The sequence below is a fragment of the Sciurus vulgaris genome, assembly GCF_902686455.1.
Source record: "Sciurus vulgaris genome assembly, chromosome: 13".
NCBI lineage: Eukaryota > Metazoa > Chordata > Mammalia > Rodentia > Sciuridae > Sciurus > Sciurus vulgaris.
Window position 1 is genome coordinate 89,145,965 of NC_136474.1, and position 16,150 is coordinate 89,162,114.

General features: G+C 32.3%; 1 protein-coding gene across 1 annotated transcript in view; it reads right to left on the reverse strand.

Annotated features, from left to right (window-relative positions):
• CDH19 (cadherin 19) overlaps nt 1-16,150 on the reverse strand; it is a 74,905-nt gene that overhangs the window by 40,846 nt on the left and 17,909 nt on the right. Inside the window, exons 2-3 of the mRNA XM_079109210.1 lie at nt 10,126-10,418; nt 6,636-6,930 (exon numbers count right to left, since the gene is read on the reverse strand). Coding sequence (XP_078965336.1) covers nt 6,636-6,930; nt 10,126-10,317 — 487 coding nt within the window. The 5' untranslated portion in view covers nt 10,318-10,418. The remainder of the gene's footprint in view (nt 1-6,635; nt 6,931-10,125; nt 10,419-16,150) is intronic.

Here is a 16,150-nt window from a genome sequence, read left to right on the forward strand (position 1 = left end):
AATCAGAAATAAAAGTCTAAATTTGAACATGGACATCTTTTTAAACTTGGTCTGCAGTTGTATTTAATTTGGAAGTGCTAGAGCATTGCTCCCGAAATAATTTTAAAATACAATACCTCCTATCACAGCTACTTTTTAATATTGTATTGAATTGCAATGTTAATACTAAGTATTTATAAAGAAACAATAGATAGCAGATAGATATGGGAAAAGAATATGTAAAACTATAATAATTATAATGATGTTTAAAGGCAAAAATATTTTGTTAGAAAATTAAGCATAAGCTATATATATATATAATAGTTTACAGAAAAATATTAAATTAATACATTTAGATGGGCATGGGGATAAAGAACTCAGAATGGATAAACATACATTAAATAGCTTCATCCTTACTTCATCTTTAACTACTACTGTTCTGATTTAGGACATCATTTTCTGATTGTATTTGCATAGATGATGGCAACTTTCAAAAATTGAAATTGGCCAGGTCCTTGATTCTCATTAGGGAGGAATAAACAGAGGGTGGAAAATCCTTTACTTGGTTACTAAGGAGTCCAAAGGTTAATGTGCATTTATTTGTGAAGTCAGTATTATTTGGTCAGAGATCCCTGAGCTTTTTGGAAATGCAAAGAGCTAAAATGACTGGACTCTTGCTCAGAATCACATTGCAATAACAGTAACTTATCAATTGTCTTACTTGTTCCAATAAATAAACATAAAATAAAATGGTTAGAATAATTTTGGGTTCTATTTTACAATGATTACTAGCATCAGTTATCTATATTACTCTGTAGAGAGACTTTTTCAAAAGTGAAGTTAAAAATAATGGTTTTGTCTTTGTAGCTAGCTTCTGAATCTTTATAACTGTCCCAAAAAATCCTCCTGAATGTAAGTTTAGCTTGATATTTGACTATGCCCATTTTATCAATCACGCCATTTGTGGAAACTTAATGCTATATAGGTGATACAGGATGTCACCTTGCACCAAGCGCTTTAATAAAAAGGCATGGTTTAGAAGACTTTTGGAAATTGCCTTTGTTGATAATTAGTTCTGACACAGACAGAAAATTAGAATAACAGTATACCCATACCAACACTTATTATGTATATAAAGTTGCACTTAAATTACATTTTTTGGCAACATTAATGAGTACTAACTGTGTAAACCTACATAAAATTTTTGAAAATCAAAAACGTTTGTGACACCATCAATAACAGAATTTCTCAGCACATCAGACTTATTCTGCCATCATTGAGAAAAACCTTGTGTAAGGAAAGTGTAGATCTGTCAATGTTGATTATGTGCATTTTATTATCAAGGAGTTTTGACCAAGACAGAACAAGTCTCACACAAACATTTATTTTCATTACAATAAAGCTTTATCAAATGGTGTTGTCATATATTGCATAGAATGCTTTAATCTCTGTTAATTATGGGAGAATCCAAACACAAAAGCATCAAGGAGAGAGAATATTTATATGAGAGTAATTTGATAGCATGTAGGTAATAAGGAAGTGAGCAACCTGTGGTAAGGACATTTCATAATTAAAGCTTGCATTCATTACAGAACACTAAAGTAAACACATTTGCTATAGTTTATTTTAGTCCTTGTGGAATTCAAACTAAACTTTCAAAATAACTCATTTATTTTGGTACGTAATATAGTCTTGATTTTAAATTTGGTGTTAAAAGGTTAACAGACTTTTCTTAGAATGAAAATATAAATTGCCTAATAGGAAAGCTGTTTTAGTTTGCAGATTTAGGACAAGTGTACTTTGATTAACCTCAAATAAATTTTTTGAGATGTTGATTTGTATAAAGCAGCACAGATTAAAGGATGACTTTTACCTGTACTCAAAATCTGTGATTTTTGGTAACCATAAAAGAGATAGAAGGTTAATTAGAGAATTTAGTGGTCAAATTCAGGATGAAAATAATAGTTTCATTTGTTCCCCTGTTACCACCTTTCAACTGAGACCTGATTTTATTAGAGTGGAGACTATTACTTATTCACAAGTCCTGACTGGCCTATCCTCACTACATTTATATTTGAGAAGCAATTACTTTACAACCTAGAACGTCCAAATTAAACTCTGAAAACAGATGTTGTTTTCCCACTTGTCACCTTAACTGTGCAAAGTATTCCTCAATTATTTCTGTTTTTCTGACCACAACCACCTGGAAAATAGGTCATTGTTATTATTTTTGTGTTTTATTTTGACACCTCAACTCTTAATAATATGAGATGGTATAATTTAAGTCAAACAAATTAGACTATGTAAAAAATAAAACAATACCTTCAGAAAGAGTAGAAAGAACAATTTATCGCAGTCTAATTCATTTTCAACTCATGTGTCCAAAGGCATAAGATTCTTAGAATCAGTTTTCAAAATGTGATAAATTTCAAGAAATGACAATATTATTTTTTCTGAGAAAGCATTGAAATTGAACTTATATGCATTTTATATTAAATTGAATTTAAATATATTATGTCATTGATTATGATATACTTGTGCCATATTGATAAAATCATTAAAGTGAGTTTTCTATTTGCTATTCCAAAAAAACAAAATAAGTTAATTTAAATTCAGTATAACCTACTTGATTCACATTTCAAATCTTAAATGTTATTAAAGTCTTTCTTATAAGGAAAAATAGAGTTCTCAGAAGACATTTCACTTTCAAAAACATCTTGACTTTGATAAAATGTAAAATGCCCATCATAAAGATCAGAAATCCTGAACCCTTGCTAATGTTGAAACTGATGTGCTATGAAAAATTGGATGGACAGTATTTATTTGATAACACTTCAAAACATGGGGATAGAGAACACTTACTAGTAATTTATTCTTACTATCTATAGGCAGGGAAAAAATATATAAAACCAAACTTTAAAATAGTCAGGTTTTAAATCTTCTTTTGTGTATACATACATATGTGATAAATAGTGTCAACCCTAATTAGCATTTGAGGCATGTAAAGTACAAATATTTATTTATGATTGTAGTTTTTCACACAATGCCCTAACTTATTGAAGCATGATTCACTTTTAGCAGGATTTTGTACTGATCTGCAGAAAATAAATCACCTGAGTCTGCATTTTAAAATCCTCAAGGCAAGACTTCAGTGTTTAAAACAAATACTTTGAGATAGGACTTTGGTTTGGTATTAGCAGAACTTGTCAAAGGAAGTTCAATTGCTTATTAAACAGCGTTCAAAATCTATTTTTAAATGCCCTATCCTTTTATGGCATGCTAATGTTTTCGGTAAAAATCTAAGGATTATCTGTTTGATAGACTGTTATTCAGGTACCATTGAAAAGGCATAAAAAGGAACATGCAGTTTCTGCACATAAAAACTGCAGAAAAATGAGTCAGTATTTAACAATTTACCTGCAGCTTTTGGGTCATTGTATGCCTCAATCCAGTCAGCAAAGTCTTCCTGCATTGCATCGCCACCAGTATCAGCTACCAAGCAGTCACTTATACAGCATTATATACAACCATAAATGTATCCATTCATTCATTTATTTGATCATGCCAAACATGAGGCTTCCCATATGTCCTGCTATTACATTTTTGTGTGGAAGGAAGAGAATGACTTTGCCATCCAGAGTGACAGGTGGGATCACATAATGTTTTATCTCCATTCCACTTGAGAGTTCAAGTTTGAAAACAAGTGCATTTCAAAGGTACACACAGTCAAGCCCCAACATTATAAGCAAAGACATGTATGCTTAATAATCAAAGCTTCGTATGGTACTTGTAAATATGTATGAATATTGTCAATCAAAAATAATTTTTATAGAGGAAAAAAGAGAGGGTAAAATAATAATTTGCAATGTTTTTGGTTTTCTCTTCTCATGACACATACAAATGTAGTTTTCTTTCAGTAATCCAAACCAAATCCTAAATTCAAAGTGCACACCCAAATCTAATAATTAGTAGTTGACTCCAATGCAAAACAATATATTAAATAAAAATAATACATATTTTCACTGGCTAGTTCTGAAAGCATGAAATAGTTGCAAAATGAATTTGAAAACAAAGGCAACGTGGAATTTGGCAGCAATAACCCATTGGTTGGCAGTGAATACAAAAATAGGCTGATGAATTAAGGATATATTTAGGTAAAATAATTCACATTATTTATTAATTAAATATTGAGAGGAGCATGTTTAATTACATTATTTGGTTTCTTTACATCTAATCAAAATCAACAAAAGTGCAGAAATGCTTCAGAGGGTAACCATGGGTAACAATAGGAGCGATAGGAATATCTCCCTGTGTCCACAGTAGACATCTTGATGATACACATTTTGTTGGCCTCTACTTCCTTGAAAGGTACAAAAAGTGCTCAATGGTGTTACTGTGACTCCTTATGAAGCTTGAAGCCTGGCTGGCACTTTCACAAGATGCAGTGATCTACACAGATTGCCTAGAAGATTTGTCTATGCATCTCAAACAGCAGTGCACAAAGAGATGTATGGGAGATACTGAATAGACCAAACCAGGACGTGGGGTCTCCTGGGAGCCACAGTGAGGCTGCGTGGTGCCATGCTACCCAAACTGTAGTGTATTGAAAATACTCCCCTTGTGAGAGCACCACTCAACTCTGAACAACACCTGCTTTTCATGATCTCTTGTGCTTTCTCTTTCTCCTACCTCACTCTCCAGTCCCACCCATTCTAATTTGCCAGTCAACCCTGTTTTGCTTAGAAGTAGAGACAGCCTGGATGCTTTTGAGCTCCCTAGCTGCTGCATTCTCTGCTAAAAGGATAGCTGTATAGAGGGATAAGAGGGGTGGGAGGGGTGGGGGAGAAGAAAAAAAAATAACAGAATGAATCAAAAACTATTCCCCTAGGTAAATGTATGATAACACAAACGGTGTGACTCTACTTCATGTACAAACAGAGAAACAAGATGTATCCCATTTGTTTACAATAAAAATGAATTTAAAAAAAAGGATAGCAATTATGAGCTACCTTATTGCCACAGGTCAATGACTCACCCATTGCTGTAAGCAATCCTGATCACTCTGCTATGGAAATCTTCCTGAGACATGGAGTAGCTGTCTTCTTTGTGTCACGTACTTTAAAGTCCACCTTTTAAAGCACCCCCTACTTCTCCATGTAATTCATCATCATCATTCATTTATACTTAACACTTTCATAACATGCCTTGTCAGTAATGATATTGCTTAAAATTAGTTATTTCTTTTTTTGTTTTTGGTGGGGGAGTACTGGGTATTGAACTCAGGGGCACTTGACCACTGAGCCACATCCCCAGCCCTATTTTGCATTTTATTTAGAGACAGGGTCTCATTGAGTTGCTTAGTACCTCACTGTAACAGAGGTTGGCTTTGAACTTGTGATCCTCCTGCCTCAGCCTCCAGAGTGACTGGGGTTACAGTTGTGTGCCACAATGCCTGGCTAAATATTTCTTTCTGTTTTTGTGTAATTAAAATATAGTCCTTGCTAGAAATTAACTTCTATATTTTCTTTAAAATTCTATTCTCAGTTTTACAGAAAAGTTCCTAGTACATGAGTCCATAAGATATGCTTGATGAGGAAGAAGGAGGAAGTAGAAGAAGAAGGAAGGAGGAGGAGAAAGGAATGAGGAGGGAGGCAGAGGCAAGCAGGAGCAGAGAGAAAAGAGAGGCAAAGAACTATCCCTTTGCTTAGCAAACAAAATTGAAGGATCTTAAAGAGTTTTCAGTATCTAATAATAATTTGTTTTGATACACATTTCACAGCTTGATTTGTTACCCATTAGTTAAGACCTGTATGCTAAATGATGTAGAAAGACATCTTAAAATTTCTAGCCAGAATACTAAAATATAAGAAATCAAGAAACTATATGAAGGAATATATTTTTAGCATCATTGAATAATGAATCACATATTTAGGTAAAGCAGTTTTAAAACATGTTAGCATAATTTAAAAGGATCATTATGGAATCATATTTGTCACAGTTAAGTAAATTTTTGAATTAAATTATACTATATGTTGTGTTTTTAAAATATGTACACTGATGGAATGAGAGCAAAATCTTTGCATAACCATAACTTTTCCCCTACTAGAAAAACACTTCCGGATTTCAAGGCAACAAATTCCTATTTCTTATGGAAATCACCTGTTCTATTTAAATCATTAATATGTCATATTTAAATCATTAATAGCAATAGCATTGGACTTTAAAAGAAACTTGAAATCAAACAGTTGCACAGGGGTATTCAACCTCTTTGCTTCAGTTTCAGCCTTTACATTCCTTGGTTTTGATGTCAATAGTAGCTCTCCTTTAACAAATTGACTTTCTTTATTCTGTATGCATATCCTACAGAATTTTATGAATTACTCAAATAAACATGTGTCAACTTTTTTATTGCTTTCTGGAATAAGACAAATTTAATAACACAGGCAATGTACTAATGCACAGTACTATTTTCTTTTTTTTTTTTTTTTTTTTTACAAATTTTACCACTGTCTAGTTTTTTAATATTTCACTTAAACAGGTTCTAGAAGGAAGTATTAGTGCAATAGTGAGATAATCCACTTCCAAAGCATATGCTCAAAAATTTTAAATCTGTTGTCATTGTTAAAATATCTTTGATGTAAATTAATATGCAATACCTTCTGGAGACATCTCTGGGACAATGGCCTCATAAGGTTCATCTAGGAATTTTGGTTCATTGTCATTGATATCCGAAACTCTGATGACAAACTCAGACTCAGGTTCCACAGCCCTTCCAGTGCTGGTGTCTATTACCTGGGCTCTCAGAGTGTAGAGGGACCGTTCCTCTCTATCGAGCTTCTGTATGGTATAAATGTCACCTGTTCTGTTATCGATGGTGAAAAGACTGCCAGCTCCATCTCCCCAAAGCTTGTACTGGAAAGAGTTGTTTCCATTGTCTAAGTCAGACCTGAGCTGCAAGTGAAAGGAGGTACAGCTGAGTTTCCAGACATGCCAAAAATGACAAATCCGTTTCATGAGCTTCTTTGCATGTATGGTAACCGTTTCTCAAGTTCCCAATTTGGTTCAATTCCTACATCATTTTAATGCACATTAATTTCAAAATTAAGATTTACTATCAGAAAGAGGAGTTAGATTTTGTAATATAAAGAATCAGGAATTTGATTCTTCTACATAGATAATTCTAATGAGAAAATATAACTGAAAAAAAAAGTCTCTTTCATAAATTATGCACAATGTATTTGGTCCATGTTTGTTCTATGGTTCCATTTTTGGTCACTAAAATCAAACCCCCAAATATTTATATTTGGTTGAAACCTAGAGAAAATTAGGTTAATAATTTTGTAGATATAATTTCAAGAGTGGTATTATGTGTTTACTGAAAATACAGAGAAAACATGAGAATATTTAGGAGAAAATTAAGGAGTATAATGAAAAGATAATCTCAGCAATCCACAATGTATTTATTAAAGACGATAAAATCTACATTTTGATTTATATCTACTATCGCAATTCATTATAACAAGTTACATAATTTTGATGTATTCAATCATTTTTATGAAAAGTTCCAGAGTCTCAGATTTCTGTGAAGGTTTATGATTTGGACCAGGTGTGTGGATTCCAAGATCCCACCCAGATGACATTTATATAACATGCTTTAAAATCTTTAATTTTGAGCTAGAAAATGCACACTCTTTCTAACACAATTTTTTTGGTTCTCAAATGTACACTTTTATTCCTGTGCTCATACTTTTTTCATTTTGCAAAAAAATTTGTTCATTCATAGTTTTGATGAATTATTTAAATTTTAAAATTTATACATCAAAATATGTCAAATTGGTATAGTTAAATCAGCTATGTGATTTATCATAATTAAATTATTTTACATAAATAATTCCCCTTTTGTATGTAATGGTGCCTTTGTTATTATGAATGTATGTTTTCTTGATTCACCATTCATGAATATAGTCATCTTCAAAGGAAGATCTCCTATGAAAATACAAAGACAACCATGAAATACCATCCTAAAACAATTCATAATTAGTCTGATGGCTTCAGTTACAAATTATTATTTCTCCTTAACTCAAAATTTTTCTATGCACTTGTGAATAAAATCTAAATATAATCAAAACAACAATAATATATCATTATTGTTGTTATTTTAATTTTGTATTATTATTGCAACACACCTGGAGAAACAGATTTGGGAAAATTAGTATCCAACTTGACATTCTGGTTATAGCTTTAGTTTGATAGTCCTTAATCATTTATAAAGAGAAGAGATTTTCTATGTCATGATATTATTAAATTCAGAATAAGAAAGATATTTTCCAATGAATGTGTCAAATGAGAAGTTAATAGGCCATGTTTTAAAATGACATCACTTCAATGTAGTTTGAGAACTTATTCAATGTTAAAATGAAGGCAAATTAAATTTAGTAAGGAATAGGAGTATGCTAGGTTTATTTAAAGTATAAATTTCAAAGACCAAAGAACTTGATATTTTTAAAGACACAGATTTAAAGGGTTAAAACTCCAAAACTGTTTACTTGAACATTTGCCTCTAAATGCTTCAAAATATATGTGTTAAACTCTGGAAATTTTGATCTCCAGACTCTACTACATATTGTGAAATTGTAAAATTTTACTACAATTTTATTTTAAAATATTTTCTCAATTAAGCAGCTGTTAAATATTTGACGAAGTAATATCACTTTAAATTTTTACTTAACTCTTTCCTAATTTTTATTTTTTAAATAAATGTGTCAAAAGAGAGTTATGTGAGACACATCTGCTTTTGTGTCTTACCAGCTCTTTAGTTGCAAGCACGTAAACCTGGACTACAGTTATCTTCCAAAGCCATTCTCTCTGTGTAATAGGAGTCATGAGGTTGTCTAGAGGGAAAACATCTCTTAGTGTATTTTCATGGATGTTATTAATAGAAAGAAAAGAACAGGCAAAACCAACCATTCTGTGAGATGAGGAAACAAGAGGTATGTGTAGGGGCAGAAAAATACTATGTAATGTGAACAACCAAGGAGGTAGTTTTTGTTCCAGTCACATTGGAACACTTTCTGGAAGCATCTTATTTATAAAAAGTCATTGAATGAGATTTGCCTGTGACAGGAGAATATAAGGCATCTTGGAGACCACTGCAAATGGGGTAGGTAGACTCAGTTAACTAGCAGCCACTTAAGGAGAACCTCATTTGTGCACCAGGGATGTGATTTACCTGCAGACATCTCAGAGAATGAAAAGAGTAAGGAGGAATATGTGTAGCAGGCAGACAAACACACAGACACACCCAAATATTCTAAAGTCCCCTTGCCTAAGATCCTAATCTCAGTCTCGGGTTGAATGTGCTCCTTACATGTGATGGATAGAGTAGAGGCGATTCAGACACCACACTAAAGCTGTAGCTTTCCTGAATGGACTAGAAGACACTTAACGAATTTTGAGTGCTTCACCCTTTGGGCCCAATTAAATTTTAGTGCCAGTTAATTAGCAGTTAAACTTATTTCAGTTCATTCATCTAGAGAAAGAACCTTATGGAAAAGGACATGATATTGTAATTATCTGTGTTTAAAGAAAACCAAATAATAATCAAAACCAAAAACATAAATTGGAGATGTTCTGTCTCATTAAGGAAATTTCCTTAAAATATATTCTTCAAGAAAGTGAATATAACTATTCTTTGTACTTCAACTTCACTAAGCAAATGAAGCATGTGAGTTCCTGAAGTTCCTTGGCTGCAAAAGGGTATAGTATTAAACTGCTTCAGTAAAAATGAATGAGGGAAAAATCAACAGCTATTTAGCATAGCGGGAAAATTTGGCAAAAAAAAAAAAAAAAAAAAAAAAAAAAAACATTAGTAGATGGTATTTGTCTCATTGAAGCTGCTTTGATTCATTATCCAAAATAGCACCACTGAATTTCCAGATACTGATAAATGAAGGCACCCTTTTCATACAGGAGACTAGAATGAAATTTGAAACCCAGAATTCAAGTTTTTAGTCCTGTTGAGGTGCTTGCAAATCCTAAATAATTAATTATGCTCATGTTTGAGGTTTTCTAACGGTTCCACTGTAAAAATGCCAAACTTGGCAAACACCTAAACCACGTACTGAAAGACTTTCAGAAAATAAGTACCCGTCCAATGTGAAGGCTGGCATTCACTTCCTCTGGTACAAAAAATTGGTTCCACACCCAACCTCGCTTCACTCTCCAGTGAGATCCCACTGGTTGCTTAATCATCTCTGTGCTGGAGTCTCCTGCTGCTGCAAGGTCAGTCCAAAGGAGGGGGAACCCCAGCACACAAGGCAGCAGCCAGCAAAGGTGCATTCTGATGTCTCCGTGGATTCCAGCTGTCACTCTTTTGTGTTGCCCACAAAAATCCTGTGCTTCTTTATCGTCCTTTTCACTCTTAAATATCTCTTCTATCCCTTAAGCATAAGGAAAAAAAAAAAAAAAAAGTTGACATTTAATAAATAAACTTTTCTGACATAATTACTAAAGACAGGTTACAGCTTTTGTTTCTGAGAAAATGGAATAAAAATATACATTTGATTTACCTTTTAATGAAGCTACTGAATTATATTTTGTAGCCCAACAATAATCCGATTGGAATAATTATAAATTAGTGCTCAAGGACCACTTGTTTTAAACTACAATCACAAATCTGCCTCAAGGTTGAAAAGTTACTCTTAGCTATCTCCTTGACTGACAGTTGACATTGAGAAAGATTTTTAAAATATTATTTAATTTACTGACTTCCTCCTAGCCAGTTTAGGAAAATTCAAATTATTCCTTTAAAGCAACCATCAAGCCAAGAGTAAACGCCAAGTCTGTATCAAACCTCTTTTCATGCAACAAAAATAAGATTTATTCTACAATCTCTAAAATTATGATGTTTTCATTAGTTAAATAGACAAAATAATAATTCAGCTTAAAACCTGGGAGATGTAATAAGTTAAATTATTAAACACTCTAAATAAAAAGCTTGTGCAACATACTCCCCTTGTATATTTTTAAAAATTTTGCAAAATTATTTCTCATCTTAACAAAAAAAAGACATTTTTAGAATTCAGTACAAACTATGATGCCAGAGTAAAAAGACTCAAGGTTTAGAATATGTATAATGGCCATGATAAGTAAGTTCTAGTACTGAAATAGTAAAATTAAACACTCAGCCTACTGAATTTTGCATTCAAAACCACCCATTTAATGGAAGCTAATTTACAAACCGTCTCTTTCACAATTGGTAATACTCATCCTTAAATGTAATCACATAACTTCATATTTCTCTCATATGCTTAGTCTTCCATAAAACTATGTGGGATTTCTTTCTTAGCCACCATGAAGGAAAATTTGGTGGGATGCGAAGTAGCATTTACTTCCATGAACTCATCAGGGAAACCATTCATCCAGGTTTACAAGTGTTTCTGCATGATCTTGTTTTGAATATTCTGCATGTGTTTTTGAATGATTTCTGTGAGAGTTTTGGGGTCTTTGACTTTTGTTAGGAAAGGTTGTTAAAAAACACCTAATTCAACTCTGGTATATATACACAATGGAATACTATTCAGCCATAAAGAAAGATATCATGGCATTTGCAAATAAATGCATGGAATTGGAGAATATCATGCTAAGTGAAATAAGCCAACCCCAAAAAACCAAAGGCCGAATGTTTTCCCTGATAAGTGGAGGATGATATATAATGGGGGTGGGGGTGGGGAATGAGAGAATAATGGGGGAACTTTAGAATATGTAGAAGAAAATGGGAGGGAGCAGGGTATGAAATTGGTGAAATGAGACAGACATCGTTGTCCTATGTACATGTATGATTACATGAATGGTATGAATCTGCATTGTGTACAACCATAGAAACAAAATTATGTACCCATTTGTGTACAATGAATCAAAATGCAGTCTGTAAAAAATTAAAAGCTAAAAAAAAAAAAAAAAAAAAAAAACCTAATTCAGAAAGAACACAGGGATTCTGTGTTCCCTCTGTAGTCCCTTCAAGTGGATGTCTTCTTTGTTACTAGTTCGCTTAACGAAGGTCATGAAGAAATTCAGTTAAAGTGAAAAGGATGAATTTTATCCTTACATTGAATATTTTATTTAGACATAAAAAGTCTATTGTTTAGATATTAGTGAAAAAATGTATTTTGATAGCTAGTGAACAATCATTTCTAACAAATATGATTTACTTAATAAGAAAGACATTTTGTTAATGTTTGGTAAACTATCACCAGGGGCAATATGAAGGTGTAATTGTCTTATTTGATCAAGTGACATTTCTGTTGACATTATATTGTGACCTTCTCATACATCTAAAAATAGAGAAAATAACATGATGAACAACTATGTATCACTATAGAGCTTCAACAATTACCAGTACAGGGCCGATCTTATGTGATAGATACATATGCCACTTCCTGAGACTAAAAATGACTTCAGATGCCACATCATTGTAACCATGCCAGACACACTATCTTGAGCTTAAGTGCTATTTGTGTATGTATATGCCCCTCTAAAAATCAAAATCGGACTCTTAAAGTTAATATTAAGATTGTGAATCAATCGAATGTGCATTCAGTGTTTAAAATCTTCAAGCATCTTTGAATCATGCTTCAAATATATTCACACAATATGGTGTGTTGAGACACGTGCCTTGTTTTTACACAGATTTCTTCTTTCTGGTTTTCATTCTCCTTTCTACTTATATGATAAATAAAATCATTGGTCCCTATAGTGTCCCCTACATTCTGGATATTACTCAATGTATTCCCAAGGTATGATCAGACATGTCTCTTTATCCTATACACTATAAATTTCTTCAATGCAATTTAAAATATTTTAAGCATAACCACAGCAAATGTTGTACGCTTCTTATTCAATGACATCCAGTGACTCAAATCACCTGAATTCTTTCACTACTCGTTTTTGCTATAGTGGGGTAAGTTTTTATTCTATAGATGTATTAGCAAATGATATATTATCAGAGAAATTATTTGGTATGAATTTCCTAGTAAACTTTCTCTTAAGATTTTACTAGTTATTGATACCCATTGCTTAAATTGAATATTTCAGTAACCACAGTGCAAAACACAATAAAGGAATAGAAACTCAAAAAGAACTAAATGTAATTACCAGAATTTCATAATATGTCATTTGAAAAAAATCAAAGGATGATTTTTATCAGAAGATTGAATATTGCAGAAGAAAATACCTTTGGATATGAGGACAACTTAGTAGGAATTAATCAAACTAAACTACACTGATAAAACTAACACTACCCAAATTATTTTTAAAAATAAAGAGAATTTCAATATCTTTTGGGACAATATCATGTGGTATAACATATATATAATTGGAACGCCAAGAAAGAGTGAGAGGGTTAAAAACATTTTTGAGTGGCCAATGTGATAATGCCTTACATTATCACATCCAGAAAAGGAAAAAAATTATTTCAGTAAACACCAGGTGGGAAAAAACAAAAGCAACAAAATCAAGATCAAGCTAAGTATACTAGGTATTGTAAAATACTAAAATCAGACATATATATATATATGTATATATATATAAAACCTTAAAATCACTGTTGGAAATAGCATGCAATAACAATATCTGTTAGATGTTCATCAGAAATAATGTACAGTGAGTGGCAGCATAATGTTATGCCTCAAGTTCTGAGAGAAAACCCTCCAATTTATAGTTATGCATCACACACAGTAAGAACAATATTAAGCAAAACCGGACGCCTTCCTCAGCAGCACGACTTGATTACAAAAATAATGAGAAAGTTTTCAGATGAAAGAAGTCATATGAACAAAAGTAATGAATCGTACAGAAATATTAAATATGAATGAAACTAAAGGGCATTTTGCACTTTTGTTAATATTTTTAAACATTGAGGCAATAACAACAATGTATTATGGGATGTGTAACACATGAAGAAACAGAATTTATAATGATAGTGGCTCAAAGGGTGAGATAGGGAAAGTGGAAACACCTGCTGGTCAACTCCGTCCATCAGGAATGAAGTGACGTGGTAGCAGTTCAACTGACGACCATGATGGGGAGAGCAGAGAGATCCCACAAATGACAACATGCAAAAGGAATAAAATTAAGACAAAGTATAGAGTGATACTATAAAAGCTTATTTCACCAGAGAAAACAAACTCAAGATTATATCAGCAAGCCCAACAAAATCAATCACTGTGATAGAAAGGAATCGATGAATCCTGACAAAGAAAAGAAGATTGGCGGATAAAATAAAAAATTCAACTATGTACTCTTCAGAAGGGGGTCACTTTGATTACAAATACAAACAAAAAAAATCATCAGCCGGATGGTGAGAAGACAGTATAAGAATCAAACCTTGAGCTGAGATTGTGGCTCAGGGGTGGAGCGCTTGTCTAGCATGCATGAGGTTTTGGGTTTGACCCTCATCACCACATACAAAACTAAATAAGATAAAGATATTATCAAAAAAATCCACTTAAAATTATACCTTAAGTGGAAATAGCCATATTAGTACCTTTGAAGTAAAATCTCAGGACAATCAGTATTATCTAAAATAAGAAGGGACATTTACTAAAGGTAAAATAGATACATTCATCCAAGTATGAGTCGACCTATTACAGAAGTTAATAATACATGAAGCAAACACCATGGGGGTTGACAAAAAGTAGACACAGTCAGGATGGAGGTGGATGGTGGATTATGTAACACCGTTATCCTTCATTGAAATGCCAAGAGGACAAAAAGATTATGAAGTACATGAAAGATTTAAGAAGTGAGCCAACCAGCTTCTAGGAATGAAGCCATTTTAGAGTGCTGCACTAGTAGAATACAGATGTTTTTCAAGGACACAAGATACATTTGCAATGGAAGAACACACACTGGGCCATTAAATTTTTTTCAATAATTTTCAAAGGTTTTCAGTATTACAAAGTACACTCTATGACGGCAATACAATAAAGTATAAATCAATAACAAAATTATATCAGGAAATAGCTATGCATTAACAAAATTAAAAGTATCCTTATATACACAAATTAAGAAATCAGTAAAAGAAGATTGAATTAATCTCAATCAGAAAAAGAAACAGCTTGAGAGTAGACATCATTAAAATTGAAATGGTAATATCATAAAGAAAATTAGCAAAACCAGAAATTGCTTCTTTCAAAATATCAATAAAACTTATGAATGATTAGCAAGAATGATAGAGGAAAAATTAAAAGGTGGCACAAATTAGCAACTAGAATGGAAGAGAGGAGGGCAATATATTTTCTACAAATTTAGAAGAGGAATGAGAAAAACACTGTGCAAAAGTTTAAGACAATAACTTTGATAACTTTTAACAAATATCCAAATAAATATTATTCAACTTACATAAAGAATAGAAAATTGGAAATATTAGAAAATATTTAAAGATATTAAATATATTTTCTATAATACATATATTCTTGCAAAGAAACACATAGACCTAGGTACATTACAATGCAACAGTTAAGGAAGAAATACTACCAATCTTAGAAAATTCTTCCAGAAAATACAAGTAAAATACTTATTTTATGGGACTAGTATGACATGATTAACAAAACAAAGAAGCAATATCAATTTAAACTACTGAGTGGCCTCCTGGATATCAATGCAAACATCCTGAACATGTTAATCACTAATTAATCCAAAGTATTTTTTAAAAAGAAAATGCATTAGAAACATGCTGTCATTTATATGAAGAACAAAAGGCTGATTCTGACTCAGATATTGATCAGTATAATTTTCTCTATTACAGACTGCAGAATGAAAATCTTTCATAATCTCAATAATCACAAGAAGCATTTGGACAATTGCAGCACCCTTATGCAGCACCCCTATATATAACACAAACACATAACAGTAGAAAGAAAGAAGAGCACTAGTATTCCCGCAGGGCAATTACATAAAATCCACACCCACCATTTTACTTTAAATTACAAAATGAACATTCTCCCACTAACATTAGAAACAGTTACAAGGAGGTAGGCCTACTGGACTTCTATTCTTACACACTCTATTCTACACAGTTCTAGCAAGTGCCATAAAGAAGAAAAAGAATTCAGTGAAAAACAAAAAGAAAAATATCTTCAATTAAGAACAGCCAATTTCTGAAAAGGAAAAA